Source organism: Cibotium barometz, chromosome 23, assembly GCF_041138505.1.
Source record: "Cibotium barometz isolate CiBa-2024 chromosome 23, ASM4113850v1, whole genome shotgun sequence".
Lineage (NCBI taxonomy): Eukaryota > Viridiplantae > Streptophyta > Polypodiopsida > Cyatheales > Cibotiaceae > Cibotium > Cibotium barometz.
In genome coordinates this window covers 46,401,210-46,418,616 of record NC_141068.1, presented here as the reverse complement: position 1 = coordinate 46,418,616, position 17,407 = coordinate 46,401,210, and the positions used below count along the sequence as shown (strand labels likewise).

Here is a 17,407-nt window from a genome sequence, read left to right as displayed (position 1 = left end):
CAACCACGGACTCACCTCCTTGAGAAAGTCGACGATATTCCGGCGATGGAACCATGTAACCGGCCTTCGGAAATTTGACGGGCGGTGAAATAAACATTCGCACACAAAATACTTAAAACCCTGCTAGGCCTGCAAATTGTCTAGTTTCCTTGTCTTTTTCCTTCCCTTTGGTGGTGTGCTTCTTTACAGTACAAGGGCAGGTTCAGGTGGAGGGCAGCAGGTGGAGGGCAGGCTCACATAGAGGAGATGAAGAGAAGGGCCAGGACAGCTACAGGTGCATGATAAGGGGGGAAAGGGTGGTAAAAGCAAGAGTGAAGATGCACACAGCTCACATGGGGGCCGCAGGCCCAAAAATTGGTGGAGAGCCAGCATGGAAGGTTGAAATAAAGGGGTCACTTCAGCCCTTACTTCCATGATGCTGTAACTACATACTCCCATTAACTTTCTGTCTCAACCTGCTCCATCTTAAACAATGTGCATAAAACGACACACGTGTACTGTCTGGACCTGCACTGAACCAACTGGTGGTAATTTACATTGTTAACAAGCGATTTCCAGCTAGCTTCAATACCAAAGATAAAAGACATTAATGCAAGGTAAAACAAATTAAATACTTTATTTGCTGAAGTGGACACCGTATATCTTCCAATTTCAGAAGCAGATTTTTCCAGTAATTATCTACTGTTGCGGTAAGGCCTATGATGTAAGAACTTACCAGGCTGCAGAAAGTGTCTAGAGAACCCTCGTAGGAAGTGTAAGAACATTCCCAGTAAAAGCAGAGATACAGTAAGAAAGCACCTATCTGCCTCACATACACTAAGTCCTTTTTTATAAATCGAGACATATCACAGTCAAGCCAACCTGTTACCATGCCCATCTCCAGATGATCATGCCAAGGGCAGCCCACATGCACTTGCAATGATGCCATAGGTTGTATCACTTACTACACAAAAGCATTAGACTGTACTGACTCTAAGAGAGATGGTTAAGTATGAGGGCCCCACTCTGAAGCCGTGTTAGACCCCAGCTCGAAAAACAAAAATCATCTAAGATGAGCATTCAATTTTTTTTGCCCTCAAATATGCATTCAAATCTTCTTGGCAATCTTACCAAGTGTATCGTTTATCGAATGCAGAACTGCAAGCTTTTCTTTCTCAAACTCTCTTGTAGTCTGCAGCATTTCTTTCCCTATGATTACCAATTCAGAAAGCATTGTATGCACTGAATTTGAGGCTGTCTTCATATGAGGCTTTCTTGTGGTTGCACCAGCAGGAGGCTCCTTTGCTGGTTGAGGCACCTCAATTACAAGAGGTTTCTCCTTGACACAAGGCCTTTTCACTACATAAGGCTTCTTTGAGATCGACGGACTTTTAGTAACTTGAGCATTTGAGCTTGCATGTAGCATCATTGTACCACCATCCTTAGCCTTCACATCCACCTCATTTACAAGAGGGGGTACAGCCAATTCTTTTGCAATAGGCAAAACATCCGGGCGCACAGGCACACTGCACAAACCGTTAGCCCTGTCCCCCATATAAAAATCTACCAAATCATAAAACCTGCATTTCTGAGCTTTCTCATTGTTAGAGAGGTGCAAGTCATCTTTATACTCTTTGAAAACTCGTATCCACTTCTTCCTGCAAGCTTCAGAGTCCTTGTCAAAACCAAAGCAGCTATTCGTCATCTCATGTTTGACAATCTGCCACAAATCTACCCTCTGCCTCTGAGGGCTGGTAAAAGTTGGGTGCATCCTGCCTCTTATGTGAATGAGTTGAGCCACCCAAACATCCTTCCACCTGATTACAGGTTGCTTTTCCCTAGACTTACGAACGTCGTGTACTTGTGCATCCCGTAATAATCGCCTTGATCGTTTTCTTACTTTGCATTTGTCCACCGACTTTTCTTCCAGTATCGACTTTTCTCCTTGTTCAGGTACTAAGTGACTGCCCTCCAACTCCATAGTGGTATTAGGCAACACACACGTGGAAACCACGACTGCCACAGGTGCAGGTTGTTCGGCACCACTGCCTTCTAATGCTGAGGTGGTATTAGGCATCACACCACTGGAAACAGTAACTGCCAAAGGGGTAGGTTGTACAGCACTACTTCCTTCTAACACCAAGGTGTTAACAGGCAGCAACACACTGCTGGAAACAGCAACTGCCGAAGGGGCAGGTTGTACAGCACAACTGCCCTCTAACCCCGAGTTGTTATTAGGCGGCAACGTACCACTGGAAACAGCATTTGCCGAAAGGGCAGGTAAAGCACAACTTCCCTCTAACCCTGAAGTGGTATTAGGCGCCAAAACACCAGTGGAAACAGAAACTGCCAAAGGGGCAGGTTGTGCAGCACAACTTCCCTTTAACCCCAAGGTATTAGCAGGCACAACACCTCTGGAAACAGCAACTGCCAAAGGATCAGATTGTTGGGCATCATTACAGCTTTGAAGTGTGGGAGAAACATCCATGGATGCAAGCTCAACACCTTGCCCATGAAAAATTTGTGATGCTATACAAGGGGAACCCGGAGCCATAATCTCGTCGGACTTTTTGGTAGCTAGAGAAGAAACAGCAATTTGTGAAGCAGTCTGCAAAGACTTAGACCCCAACTGAGAAGCTACTGAGCTAGAATCTTGCCCTAGTTTGGGGTTCTCACAACCTTCCATACTTCCTGAGAAAATGATCTGCAAGCACAACAAAAACCTTGACTGAGAATGAATCTCTCTCTCTCTCTCTCTCTCTCTCTCTCTCTCTCTCTCTCTACGGTGAGGGAGCTGGACATTGTTTCTGTATCCCATTGCAGGAGAGGATGCCACACTTGTTTCATTGTACAAGCACGTTGCACATAATATAGGGCCCTATTTTAAACACGCAAGATTTTTTTCCTTTCCATGTTTCTCAGACCTCCATTACTGGCTTTTTCAGGCCCCACCAGGTGGAATCAGCAGCACTGAGGAAGGGAAACACCTCTCAGACCTCCATTAGACTTTTTCAGGCCCCATCAGATGACCATAGCAACCACCACACGCACGAACTCAGACCAGAGAGAGACAGCTGAACCCACGACAGTCTCTCCAGAGAAGCAGACATACCCGTCCCCCAAAGATCTAGACCCTCCACCCGCCAACAGCAGATCTAGGACATCTTCAAACGCCATAAAGCTGTACCACCACAGGAGGCGGACATTGCTGCGTTCTACACCATTCATGAGGAGGATGACATCTGATGGGTTTTGACCCTCTTTCTTTGGTAAATGTTTCCTTTTTCATGTCTTTGACATCCTGTTATTCATGGATCACGTGTACTCATTGTTGGCTATCCAAGATCGAACACAGGATTGAAGGCCATGATGAAAAAGATTTAAAAACATGATTGAGACTTAACAAAGTCACGAATTCCAAGATGACGTATATTATTACTATGGGAGGTGATTATTTACAAAGATCAAGCCAAAATTGACTAGGGCGTGCAAGACTCCGTAACTCTAATTTTGCCTTGGCTTGTGTACCAAACCACACTAACTGGATCAACTATTTCTAGTAGTGCCTATCCACACACCTTAAGCTTTGCACCTAACCGTAATAATATCCAAGATAACAAACGATCATCTTGCACACATTCCTTACACATGGTCCATTTCAATTGTTAGCATTCATGGTGCCAAGATGAAGCATGCGCAAAGAGCGGGATGAAGGATCAAGCCATGAATATGGTGGATGGAGGATAGCCATGGTGAGTGTGTGTGTGTTGGGGGGGGGGAGAAGAGAGAGAGAGAGAGAGGATAAATAAGTTGCACAACTCAAATGATACTCTTGTAATTAGAGAACCTCCCAAGTACATGCTTTTATAGACACCAAGCCTTATCTTATGACCTAGACTTTAATAAGGGCAGCTCACACCAATAGAAGGTGTTCACACCAACTAATTCCAAAATACACAATACCCCCCTTCGGAGTGATGGAGGCGGTACCTGACAAACCTTAAATTAGCCTCTATACTCCAACACTAGTAACGAAACAACACATGGTCTGCGCTAGTGACTCAGAGGCTCATGAGCATGGCCCAGAGGCATAAAAGCATGGCTCACAAGCTCATGTAACATGGATCAGTGTGAAGGATTCAGAGGTCAAGCCTCGCCTCAGGAGACAAAGACAGCCTACATCAACATACCAAAACAACCCCCCTTGCTCTAAACAGGGTAAAGAGGGAATGTTGGAACATTACAAAAAGAAACACAAAATCCTCAGATTTTTGGAGGATTTCTCGGGCAAAGAACCCATGACTACAAAATATTCAGATTTTGGGGGACTTCCCGGGCACAGAACCCATGACTCAAACAAAATATTTCAAAGCTTAAAAACTTCCCCTCAAACACATGTTGGTAAAGAGTAGTCTCTTTCGGAGATGTTTCCATGCCACTGCCGATGCAGATTTTGTTGTGGAAGGCAATGATGCCCTAATGCAGATGTGGCTGGATCTTCCATGGCCCTGCAGAAGATCCAACTTTGAATGTTAGAGCTCCAATTTGATGATTTACTCCATATTTCAGAAAAGCCCCAAATTTCTACAAAAGCCATAAATTAGTAGCTTCAATTTGATGGGCTGGTGCTCTTGGGCAACTTTATGATGTGCGTTTATGCTTCTTCCGGCTGGTTAGACCTGCATTTTGCTTCATGGCCGCTGTTGGAGTTGTGTTTTCCACCAAGTGAGCATCAAATGCTTGCATTTTTCTGTAGGGCATATAGGTGGAATAGCAATTGGCCTTCTCTCCATTGCTGTAGGTTTCAGCAATGTACCTGCACTTGGCTGCCCCAGAGGGCTTCCTTGATGATGCGTTATCTTCTGCTGCAGGATAGTTGCCAAGAGAACCCCCCTTTAGCCGTGAAGCTCGTTTTGTTGGACTTAGGATGGGCTGCCTTTTTGCTCTATTGGCTGCTGTGATGATGCGTTATCTCTGCTTCAGATAGTTGCCAGAAGAACCCCCCTTCAGCCTGTTGGAAATAAGTGCACACTAGGTGTACTCTTTTCCTAGTCTAGTATAAACTTTTGTCTTGAGTCTTGTGTGTCTGCCATGTGGCATCTTATTTGTCCCACATATCAGCGTGGCTACCATAGTGACATGGGACGGGGGGAACGGACCCTAGGGACGGGGAACGCCTGGGACGGGGGCGGGACGTCCGCGGGACGGAGGGACGGGGACGGCAGCCAGACAGCGGAACGGGGACGCCGGGAACGCGTTCCGGGAACGTTCCGGGAACGGCGTTCCCTGTCCGTACGGGGACGGTCAAACTGACCGTTGGCGCATTTTTTGACCGTTGGCGGGGCTTCAACGGCTGTCTCTCCTAGCCGTTTGGTGATGCGCAACTCCTCCTCAAGGCTCAAGCTCCCCCACATGGCTCCCCATCTTCTATTTAAGAGACCTCCATGCTCTCCTCAAGCCATCTCCTCTCCAAGCTCTCCCTCTCCAAGACCCAAGGCTCAAGGCTCAAGCTCTCCCTCTCCAAGCTCTCCTTCTCCAACATCCAAGCTCTCCCTCTCCAAGCTCACCCTCTTCAAGCTCTCCTTCTCCAACATCCAAGCTCTCCCTCTCCAAGCTCACCCTCTCCATTGTCCAAGCTCTCCTTCTCCAACATCTCCATCCCAATTCTCCATCTTGACTCTTTCTCAAGCTCTACCATCCATCTCAAGCTCTACTCTAGTCTCTATCACTATGGCATCCTCTTCTCAAACCCCTTCCTCTCCTCAACCCGGGTCCGCCGCCGCCTCCACCACTTCAACACCCGCTCCATCACGAAGAAGGAGGCCCGCCGTACATCGATGGAGTTGGTGGGATGAGGTAGAGTGCTCGCAATACGGTCAAGGGGGTGGTTCAAGACCATGGGTATGTAAGCTTTGCGGCTACAAGCGAACCGGCGGTGCCCACAAAGTGCGTGCTCACTTCTTGCATGAGCCCGGCAACGAAGTGCAATTTTGCAAGGAGGTTTCGGCCGAGAAGAAGAAGGAGCTCCTTGAAAAGCTTGTGGTTTATGAGGCGGCCGAGTTGGCAAAACGCAATCCTCAAGTGGCCGTCGACCCCACGTCCTTTGTGAGGACATCAACGCCGCATGTACCTCGTTCATCAAGAGAGGCATCCGCTTCCCGGGGACGCCAAAGTACTCTTGATGAGAATTGGAACCCTCAATTGAAAGAGGAGGTGGACATGGCGGTGGCACGATTCTTCTTTCATGACCACATAGCATTTCGGGCGGCACGGTAAGTCCTTGGCACTATGCTCATGTACTATTCAAAATTCAAATATCATGCTCTAAACTTTAAAGTTTAAAGACTAAAACTTAAAAGACTAAATGATGGTAAAAATCTGAATTTTGTTTGTGTTTTGCATATGGTGTTTTGGATAGATCTCCATACTTTCGGGCCATGTGCAAATTGATAGCGGAGTATGGACCCTCTTATGTTCCCCCCTCTTCGGAGACCATCCGCACCTCTCCTTGACAAGGAGAAGGCAAGCGTGGAGGTGGCGGCCAACCACATGAAAGAGCAATGGGCTGAAAATGGTGTTACCCTCGTCGTTGATGGGTGGAGTGACACTAGAAAGCGCTCCATCCATGGAGTTGTTGCCTACTCACGAGGGGAGACATACTTTGTCGACTCCCATGATGCTTCCGGGACGGGGAAGAGTGCCGAGATACTTGCTGCGGAGTGGGCGACAACACTAGAGACGGTGGGGGCGGAGAATGTCATTGCCATATGTGCGGATGGAGAACCGGCAAATAGGGCGGCGGGGACAATTCTCCAAGCAACTTATCCTCGCATCACCGTGTGCTTTTGCATGGCCCATTGCCTCAACAACCTTATCAAAGACATAGGGGCCTTGGATTGGGTTGCACCTGTCATTGAGGGTGCCAACAAAATAGTGACCTTTGTCCTCAACCATCACAGGGTGCAGCACGAGTTTTCCAAGAAGTCAAGCCTCTCTCTTCTTAAGTATTCCGAGACGAGGTTTGCATTCAACTTTCTCATGCTAGGCCGCTTGTGTACATGTAGCGGGGCATTGAGGGGACTCTTCCTCAGTGATGAGTTTGCACGCACTTCAGAGGCTTCCACGACGGTCGGCAAATTTTGCAGGGAAAGGGCGGATGATGCGGCATGGTGGGAGGAGGCCAAGGCGCTTGTGGAGATGGTGCAACCGATTATTGATCTCCTTAGGGTGGTGGATTCCACTCAACCATGCATTGGCAAAGTGTACGAGGCAATGGATCGCATGACAGAGAAGCTAAAAGCAATGTTCAAAGTCAAGCCTCACTATAAACAGGTCAAATCTCTATGTTTGAAAAGGTGGCAAGCCTACCACTCTCCCCTCCATGCTGCTGCCTACATTGTTGATCCTGAGTTTCAAGGCAAAGGGCAACACAAGGATAAAGAGGTGAGCAAAGGCCTTCGACAAACCTTGGATCGCCTTTACACTAGTGAGGAGGATCGCCGCACAATCAAGGACCAATTGCAGATTTATAGAGAGAAGCGGGGGGGCTTTTGGTTTGGCAGATGCACAGGCGGACCGCTTCAAGGTAGGGTCTGCACTTTGGTGGGAGGATTATGGTGCGGAAACTCCAAAGTTGCAGGAATTTGCTGTGCGTGTACTCTCACAGGCTTGCAGTAGCAGTTGCCTAGAGCAACTCTGGTCAGTTTATAGCCACATTGCCTCTAAGAAGAGGAACCGCCTTGGTGTACAGCGTGCAAATAATTTGGTGTTTGTCAGTGCCAACTTGCGAATGCTTTGCAAGGGCTTGACAAAGAAGGCAGATCCTTTCACCGAATGGGAGCAGGCACAACAGGACCCACATCTCTCTGATCAGCAGAGGGCCGAGATTTTAGAGGAGCTTGAGGTTGTGCCCGAGGCATTGTCCCCCCCACCTCCCCCTCCCCTCCCACTTGAGGACCAGCCTATGGAGGACTTCACCGAGGAGGTCACGATTGATCTTCACCCTTTTCAGCCTCTTGCCTAGTCTCTTGAGTCTTGTATCTTGGCACTTAGTCATTTTGCCTTGAGTGTACACCCTCCTTGGGCCTTTCATTATGCCATTTGGCATTTTTGTTTAGATTGATCATTGTACACTCACTTTTGTTTATCACGCCATCGGCGCCCCATTATAGTTTTTTGCTAATACGACTATGCATTTCTCCTCTTTTTGGTGCAATTTTGTGCTTAATGTCTTGGTTTCTAATTGTAAATCAAGTGTGTTAAAAAAATTTGCAAAAAAACAATCGTTTTCATATTGCCGTTTTTTCCACCGTCCCCAGGACGGCCTTTTGCCCCGTTCCCGTCCCGTTCCCCGTCCCCGTCCCCGTTCCCGTTCCCCGTCCCATGTTTCTATGGTGGCTACTATCTCTTGTACTACACACCTATATATTGTGGGTGTCACATCATAAGAAGAATCAATCTTGTGTCTTGTCTACACTCATCTCAAGGTATCTCTATGGTTTGTGTCTCCTTCTAGTCTTGCTCTCATTTCAGTTTCAGTTTCAGCTTTGTCTCTCCCCCCATTTCTCCTACATGGTATCAGAGCAGGTTTATCCTGGCTCCCCTCATCCTTGCCTCAAGCTTCAGTTCACTTCAGCCCGCTTCAACTCGCCTCAGCTCTCTGCTTCTACTTCAGCTCTCTTCACCTCATCCTCAACGTTTCTTAGCTCGTGGTTACTCTACTTCACCCCGACAACTATCTTCAGTTCATGGCAGCTCATATTCAGCTTCAAAGTGTGGTGCAATTCCTCATGACAGCTCATCTTTAGCTCGTGGCTTTCAAGCTTCAGCTCCGCGTCATTCTACATCAGCTTGCCGTCAGTTTTGGGCCTCATCTCATGGCATCCTCAGGGCGATTTCAGTCAGCCTGTCATCGCCTTCATTTGCTGCTCCTTTTCTTCATGAAGCAGCCCGCATACATTCAGATTTTTGTTACCTCAATTCCAGCAACTTGTCCACTCACTTCATGGCTGCACAACTCCATGGATATACCTCACCTATGGTCAGAATCAGCTCGACACTTTGCTACGGTTCTGAGTCCTCATTGGATCATGTTATGCTGTTGTTTTCTCACATGGGACAGCCCCTTCATCTTTAGTTTATCAGGCTGCTCCTGGTTCTGCAAATTTCGAGGTATGGATGCTCTTCGTTTAACAATCCTCAGCCTGGCCCTAATGCCCACTTCACGACTAGCAAGTTCTTCATGCTTCATGATTACTTTCAGCATTCATGGTTTACCCCTCTGGATAGACTGTCAAAGATATGGTTTTGAAAGAGGGAAGACCTGGTCAAGCTGGAGTAATCAAATCAGGATATCTAGATGTAATTTTCAGTCTTCTACTTTCGAAAAAACTCGAAATATAAAAATTTCATTTTTAGTTTTCATGGGATTAGACACTGCCCTTGCATTTCAGCCAGCGGTAAGACCTTCCCTTCATCTATCTGTCTCTCATGTACGGGATTAGACACTGCCAAATATGGTAAGACCTTCCCATCTCTCTCATATTTGTCTATGCTTTCATGCTATCTACCACCATTGATCACCAATGATGTAGATCATGGGGTAATGTCATGTCTATTTGTCTACATGGACTTATCTTTGTCCCTATCCAAGAGGCACCCCTGCATTACCCACTCTAGCAGGAGGATTGCCCTTGAGGAGGGATTATCTATCAAGGTCCATCTCTCTGTCTATCTACAATCGGTCAGTCTCTCAAGAAGAATCAATCTTGTGTCTTGTCTACACTCATCTCAAGGTATCTCTATGCTTTGTGTCTCCTTCTAGTCTTGCTCTCATTTCAGTTTCAGTTTCAGCTTTGTCTCTCCCCCATTTCTCCTACACAGCCTTGTATTTGGGACTGGATGCTACAGCTATGATCTGGCTGGTGAGTTTTCTGCTCTATAGGCTGCCCTATGGTGTGCAGAAATGATGAGAGATGGTTGCCGGCTGTCTCATGGAGAGGTACACGGGGCAGGGCATAGCTTCAGAAAACAAAACACAGCACACGCTAACAAAAACACAGAGCTTCATACGGACTAAAAAAACACAGGATAGCATTAAAAAATGCACAGCTTTATATGGGAAAAAATCACAGCATTGCATGGTGAAGGCGGAATCTCTGATGAAAAACACAGAGGAGATGTGGCTACCATGTTAGCATTCATGGTTTCAAGATAGAGCATGTGCAAAGAGAGGGATGAGGATCTAGCCATGACTGGTGGATGAAGGATAGTCATGGTTAGTGTGTGTGTGTGTGTGTGTGTGTGTGTGTGTGTGAGGAGAGAGAGAGGAAGAAAGAAAGAAAGAAAGATATATTAACATCTGCAAAAGGCCAAAGTGGCCTATGAGACCAAAACATAGTACATAGCTGATGGTGTCTCATCAAAAGTAAGACAAAAAGGACTAAAAAAGGTCCTAAAACAGTCCTAAACAGCTATGAAAGGAAAATACTCCTACTGAGGTACAACAAAAGTGTATAATATCTACAACTAGCATAAGACTGGTGTAATCTGCTCATCTCAGGATCTCTCTCATGGGGTGCTGTAAGATAAGAGAAACTAAAGTGGCGGGGCAGTCGTCTCCTGTGGCGGGTGATGATGGCTCTAATCCACCGGTGATGAAGCGGCCGTGGACGATGTCCTGGTAAGCATGGGCGTCTCGCTCGACAAAGTGCTATGGCTCTGTCAAGGGTGACTCCTCCTGAAGGACGTCTGGCTCGTCGAGGGTGTAGTGGAAGTCCTGGTCGTATCTGCCGGGGTGGTCCTGGCCCTAAAAAAATCTGTCATGGCTCGCTGGCGGGGTGGATCCTGGTGTGCTGTCCTGGCTAGTAGGAGAGCCTCTCGATGGCATCTGAGCTCCAATAAGAAAATCCCCAAACACCTCTGATCCTCAAACTCCATCACATGTCGTAATGGTCCAAAACCCTCTCGGAAGAGACACCAGTATCTCCCTCGTATCTCATAGTAAATAGTACATCGGCGTATGTAGTGCTCCTCTGACTCCACTTCTTGGTGACATAGCTGACAAATGCGGTCTTCTAGCTTCATCCCCTCATATCTACGAGTCTCTACCCTCAGCTGATGTGATGAAGTGCGGATTTGTCCAATGGCACTAAGAATGCCATGTGAGAGATGGGTGTCAATGTATGTAGACCGTGTCACAAAGCCATCTGGGGAGAGATGTAGAAAATGGTCCCGATAGTGGGCCATCTTCGTGCCTAGTGGTAGGGGGGGGCTGGACCATGCCCTTTCTGCATCTAGCCTCACGATGTCCATCCTGATCACCCTATTTTGCTCAAAGCGACTAAGGTCCAAGAAGGGGCAGTCCAGGCTGTAATCAAGTGGAGGGAGTGCATCAATCGTCATGCCATGTAATCTCAGCCAAGTACACATCTGGGTGTACCAACATCGTGTATCGCCATCTGCTGCCGACTGCCTGGAAGAGATAAGTGCTAGGTGTGGGTATCTCTGTCGAGGGAGCTCCCATATCCTCTGCAAAAATGTCACTGACTGGAACAGGGCTTCGGTAACCACTGGTGCGGCTCCCATCTCTGCTCTGACAATCTCATGAGGTACCGATGGTTTGCTCCGAATCATGCGTGCGATCATAGTCACCAGTGGTTTCTCTAGTACCTGCCATCCATCTCATGAGGTACCGATGGTTTGCTCCGAATCATGCGTGCGATCATAGTCACCAGTGGTTTCTCTAGTACCTACCATCCATCATAGAAATCTCTCTCTAGTCCGACCTAGTCAACAAGCGGCTCCCTCCTCGTGTGGTAGAGGTTGGGTCCCCATATGGGTGAGCCATATAAGAGTGTAGGTGTGACCAATGTGTCAAACAACTAGAGTTTGGTACGCGGCTCCTGAAACTGAATATAGGCACATTGTCTCTCTAGTGCCCCTAGGGCTACATATCCACGTGCCAATCTAGCCTCTACTGCCTGCCTCATAGAGAACTGTGGTCCGCTGAAAGTGCCTCCTAGATACACATACGGTCTGGTATACTCCACTAATTCACCTCTAAAAGTGAACTGATGATCGGATCTAGTCACCCAGGCCTGTGCGATATTGAAGACCATAATCTTAGTCTTCGCAAGGTTCACTGTGAGGCCCCTATCTACACAAAATGACTGCAAAGCATCCAAATGTTGTTGCAAATCCTCAGGGGAGTCTGCAATAAGTACAATGTCAATCGGCATATAGCAGTATGGGTTTCCAAACCCCTGCTAGACTGGCCCCCTGCCCCCCCTATTCTGTCAATGTAGTCGGATATCTCATCAATGTAAAGTCCAAAAAGGGTGGGTGACAGTGGGCATCCCTGCTTCACCCCAATGGTGCTAGTCACTATATCCGACATGCCTCCAAGAGACTGTACTTTGCCTATCACCGCCTCATATAATGCATAAATGCCCCACTGCATCTCCTCGGGAACACCAATGTCATGCAATCTCCTCATGAGTCCGGCACGTGGCACCATCTCAAAGGCTTTGAGAGAGAGAGAGAGGTTCGAAGAGAGAGAGAGGAGGCGACACAGGTTTGAAGAGAGAGGCGACACGGGTTCGAAGACAGGCTCGTAGAGAGAGCGAGAGAGAGGTTCGAAGAGAGAGAGAGGAGGCGACACAGGTTTGAAGAGAGGCCACACAAGTTCGAAGACACAGGCGACAGAGGTTCAAAGAGAGAGAAAGTAAGAAAGAAAGAAAAATATATTAACGTCTCCGAAAGGCCAAAGTGGCCTATGACACCAAAACATAGTTCACAGTTGATGGTGTCTCATCAAAAGTAAGACAAAAAGGACTAAAAAAGTCCTAAAACAGTCCTAAACAGCTATGAAAGGAAAATACTCCTACTGAGGTACAACAAAAGTATATAATATCTACAACTAGCATAAGACTGGCGTAATCTGCTCATCTCGGTATCTTTCTCATGGGGTGCTGTAAGATAGAGAAACTAAAGTGGCAAGGCACTCGTCTCCTGTGGTGGGTGATGATGGCTCTAATCCACCGGTGATGAAGCGGCCGTGGACGAGGTCCTGGTAAACGTGGGCGTCTCGCTCGACAAAGTGCTATGGCTCTATCAAGGGTGACTCCTCCTGAAGGACGTCTATGGGACGTCTGGCTCGCAGAGGGGGTAGTGGAGGTCCTAGTCATATCTGTCGGGGTGGTCCTGGTCCTGAAAAAATCTGTCATGGCTCGTTGGTGGGGTGGATCCTAGTGCGCTCTCTTGGCTCGTAGGAGAGCCTCTCAATGGCGTTTGAGCTCCACTAAGAAAAGCCCCAAACACCTCTGATCCTCAAACTCCATCACATGTCGTAATGGTCCAAAACCCTCTCGGAAGAGACACTAGTATCTCCCTCGTATCTCATAGTAAACAGTACATAGGCATATGTAGTGCTCCTCTGACTCCACTTCCTGGTGACATAGCTGACAAATGCGGTCTTCTGGCTTCATCCCCTCGTATCTGCCAGTCTCTACCTTCAACTGGTGTGATGAAGTGTGGATCTGTCCAATGATGGGTGTCAATGTATGTAGACCGTGTCACAAAGCCATCTGGAGAGAGATGTAGAAACTGGTCCCGATAGTGGGCCATCTTCGTGCCTAGTGGTAGGGGGGAGGCTGGACCATGTCCTTTCTGCATCTAGCCTCACGATGTCCATCCTGATCACCCTATTCTGCTTAGAGCGACTAAGGTCCAAGAAGGGGCAATCCAGGCTGTAATCAAATGGAGGGAGTGCATCAATCGTCATGCCATGTAATCTCAGCCAGGTACACATCTGGGTGTACCAACACCGTGTATCGCCGTCTACTGCTAACTGCCTGGAAGAGAAGTGCTAGGTGTGGGTATCTCTGTCTGGGGAGCTCCCATATCCTCTCCAAAAATGTCACTGACTGGAACAGGGCTTCGGTAACCACTGGTGTGGCTCCTATCTTTGCTCTGACAATATCATGAGGTACCGATGGTTTGCTCCGAATCATGCGTGCGATCATAGTCACCAGTGGTTTCTCTAGTACCTACCATCCATCATAGAAATCTCTCTCTAGTCCGACCTGGTCGACAAGTAGCTCCCTCCTCGTGTGGTAGAGGCTAGGTCCCCATATGGGTAAGCCATATAAGAGTGTAGGTGTGACCAATGTGTCAAACAACCAAAGTTTGATGCGCGGCTCCTAAAACTGAATGTAGGCACATTGTCTCTCTAGTGCCCCTAGGGTTGCATATCCACGTGCCAATCTAGCCTCTACTACCTGCCTCATAGAGAACTGTGATCTGTTGAATGTGACTCCTAGGTACACACATGATCTGGTGTACTCCACTGATTCATCTCTAAAAGTGAACTGATGGTCGGATCTAGTCACCCAGGCCTGTGCGGTATTGAAGACCATAATCTTAGTCTTCCGAAGGTTCACTGTGAGGTCCCTATATGCACAAAACGACTGGAAAGCATCCAATTGCTGTTGCAAACCCTTAGGGGAGTCTGCAATAAGTACAATGTCATCGGCATATAGCAGTATGGGTATCCAAACCCCTGCCAAACTGCCCCTCTGCCCCCCCATCCTGTCAATGTAGTCGGATATCTCATCAATGTAGAGAGAGAGAGAGAGAGAGAGAGAGAGAGAGAGAGAGAGAGAGAGATGTGATAGCAAGCACAAGAGAAATACGTTGCACAACTAAAATGATACTCTTGTAATTAGAGAACCTCCCAAGTACATGCTTTTATAGGCATCAAGCCTGATCTTCTGACCTAGACTTTAATAAGGGCTGTTCACACCCATAGAGGGTGTTCACACCAACTAACTCCAAAATACCCAATAACACCCTCCCTCAATTCAAAGAGGTGCATGAGCCTAAGAATTACAAGTGGTCAATAATGTTGCATTGCCACCTAGTTAGCTAGTATCGTACAAAGTGCATCAGCCTATACCATCCGACACCACCACTTCACTTTGCTTCATAAGAAATATACCAAAAAGAGACTTGGGACAATAATTACAACCCTAAGAAGTGAACATGTGTAGCTTGGTTGAACACAATGCTAATCAATACACTTAAATACACTAAGATTTGATGGACACTTGCTCAAATACAAGAAGTAAATTGCTGAATTGACAAGAGACACACAATGAGCCAGAACGGCCAACCCCTCCCTCAAATAAAGTATATTGATCTTGGGAGAATCAAGTACATAGTGTCATGGGCATTTTTGACCAGATTTTCATACCAATGCATATGAATACAGTATTGCAAACAAGTGGTTGTCGATGTAGAATTGCAACCCACAATACCCTCTCAAGTGTCCATGTTCTGCTCTCTATTGTTCCACCAACACATGGTAGCAACAATCTGCAAGAGAGCACGTAGGACAAGAGAACACTACACAGGGTATTTGATCTTGTAATCCGGTTCCTCGATCCTGCTACTTGCTCCCATATTTAAGCATAAAAGCTTACCAATAGCAAGTAGAGTTGATGATAGCGGAAGTCTTCGCGATGGAAGTCCTTGGAGTGTTGAGATCTTTGATTTGTCGTCTTTCTTCGCGACAAAAGTCTTCAAGAGGATGAAGGGAACCTTGGGAAAGCTTCCCCTATGGTTCAACTTGAGAAAGGAGAGCTGCAATTAGGGTTTTCAGCAAACAGACCAAAAATTACAGCAATAAAGAGAGTAGTTTTGCTGAATTTCAGTCACATTGGGAGTGTGTAGGAGAGTGATTAGTTTCCGGAAACACTCTTGGAAGCTTGGAAAACACCCTAGCAAGTTGGGTATGGCTATGGAGAGCTTGGAAATGGAGAGAAATGGTGGAAAAACAGAGTTTTCAACCTCCAAAAATCTTCATGAAGAGAAAACACGAATTTTCTCTTAATAAGTGAATTGGGGTCCAATCAGGTGAAGGGACATGGGGAGATGCCCATTTATGAGTAAAAGGGGAGGATCAGGTCCTGGACATTGAGAGTCTTGTCCGCCTCAGGACTTCAGTGAGTGTGAACTTGGAAGCGGTCATAATTTATAAGTGACTTTTGGGCGCCCAAACTTTAATGAAGTGGGAACGCACTCACTTATAAATATTGGCCAAGTCCTAAGGGCTATTTGAGCCTAGATTGGGTAATACTTACCAAATGTTCACATGCCACACAATCATGTCAGCAGACAGTTTCACACGCACGGTTCACGGGCGGGCGTCCCCTTACCCGGAACTACCCATTGGTCAAGCAAGCATGAAAACAGCATGCAATTTTTTTTTTCCGAGAAAAGATCCTTTCATTAGTTAAATAAAAACGCCCGTAGGGCTACAAAAGATCTCTCCTGCTCATGAGAGAAACAGAGCAGTGAATACAGCAAGGTAGCCAGGGAGACTCTCCCCAGGTGCTGCAAAATACAAGCATCAGTACAGAGGACTGAAGGCTAAATCATACAATAGGGGGGGGGGAAAGCCAAACAGGTGGCCTGTAATGCCAACGGGGGGATCCCATGTGTAAGGTGTAGAAGGGGCCTCTGCGCGAGGTGGTGTGAAAAGCCTGGCGCCGCAAGATCGCCTCATCCGAGTCGCCCCGGATGCGGTCATACTGTACTCGCAGGGTGTGTATCAACTCCTGCCAAATCCCCCGTACAGTCTCTGCTGGTGGCTCCACTCTCCCCTCAAAGGCCGTGAAACACCGGGCCCTCGAGGTGAACCAGATGGTGAGGCTGCTAAGGAGCTCCCAAATAAATCCCTCTCCTGTGTCCAGCTGGCGGACGAGAAATCCGGTGCCGGAACCAGGCGAGGCTGGCCCCTAATGAATCTGATGGCCTGACTGTCCTGCTCCATCTCATAGCCCATAGCAGGCCCTGACGAAGTCGACCAAGCAGCGGCACCCCACGTAAACATACCCTCTGGAGAGAGGGGGGCCAGAATACGCAGCATCCGCAGCCAAATCTGCTGCGCCTGAGGGCAATCCCAAAGGCAATGTCTCTGTGTCTCCATAGGGTGGCCGCATCGGACGCAGGCCGCCGGAAGACCGCTGTAAACAAGCCAGGTGCCAACTGCTGAGCCCCTCTGTGGACGACCAGCCACTGGAAAGTCGAGATCCTACGGGCCTGTCGACTAGCCCAGAGCCGAGCCCAAAAATCCTCCAGGAACTCCTGTGAGAGTCCCTGTAGCCGCCAATGCCCCGCTGCAGCTGGAGAGACCATCCTCCTCGCCGTCAAAATATGCCGCCCTAGCCGAACAGTATACTGGAAAAAGGTGATCTCTGTGGCCTCAAGGGATGCATAAGGATCATGCCACTCGTACTCCCCAGGGTCCCCCTGTAGCCGGGCCAAGGGGCGCGCTGCATATGCCCATATGCGCCAATCCGGGAGCACATCAGCAGGGTCGGGGTCAATATGCCACTTCCGAGAAGCAGCGGCCACAACCCGTATC

General features: G+C 47.8%; 1 protein-coding gene across 4 annotated transcripts in view; it reads right to left on the bottom strand.

The window, feature by feature from the left end:
- Positions 1 to 590: 590 nt before the first annotated feature.
- The window catches only part of LOC147626001 (uncharacterized), an 87,019-nt gene continuing 70,202 nt past the window's right edge, over positions 591 to 17,407 (bottom strand). For all 4 annotated transcript variants that reach the window (XM_086817565.1, XM_086817564.1, XM_086817567.1 and 1 more), the window contains one exon: positions 591 to 2,683. In XM_086817565.1, coding sequence (XP_086673691.1) covers positions 1,088 to 2,665 — 1,578 coding nt within the window. In that variant the 5' untranslated portion in view covers positions 2,666 to 2,683 and the 3' untranslated portion in view covers positions 591 to 1,087. The remainder of the gene's footprint in view (positions 2,684 to 17,407) is intronic.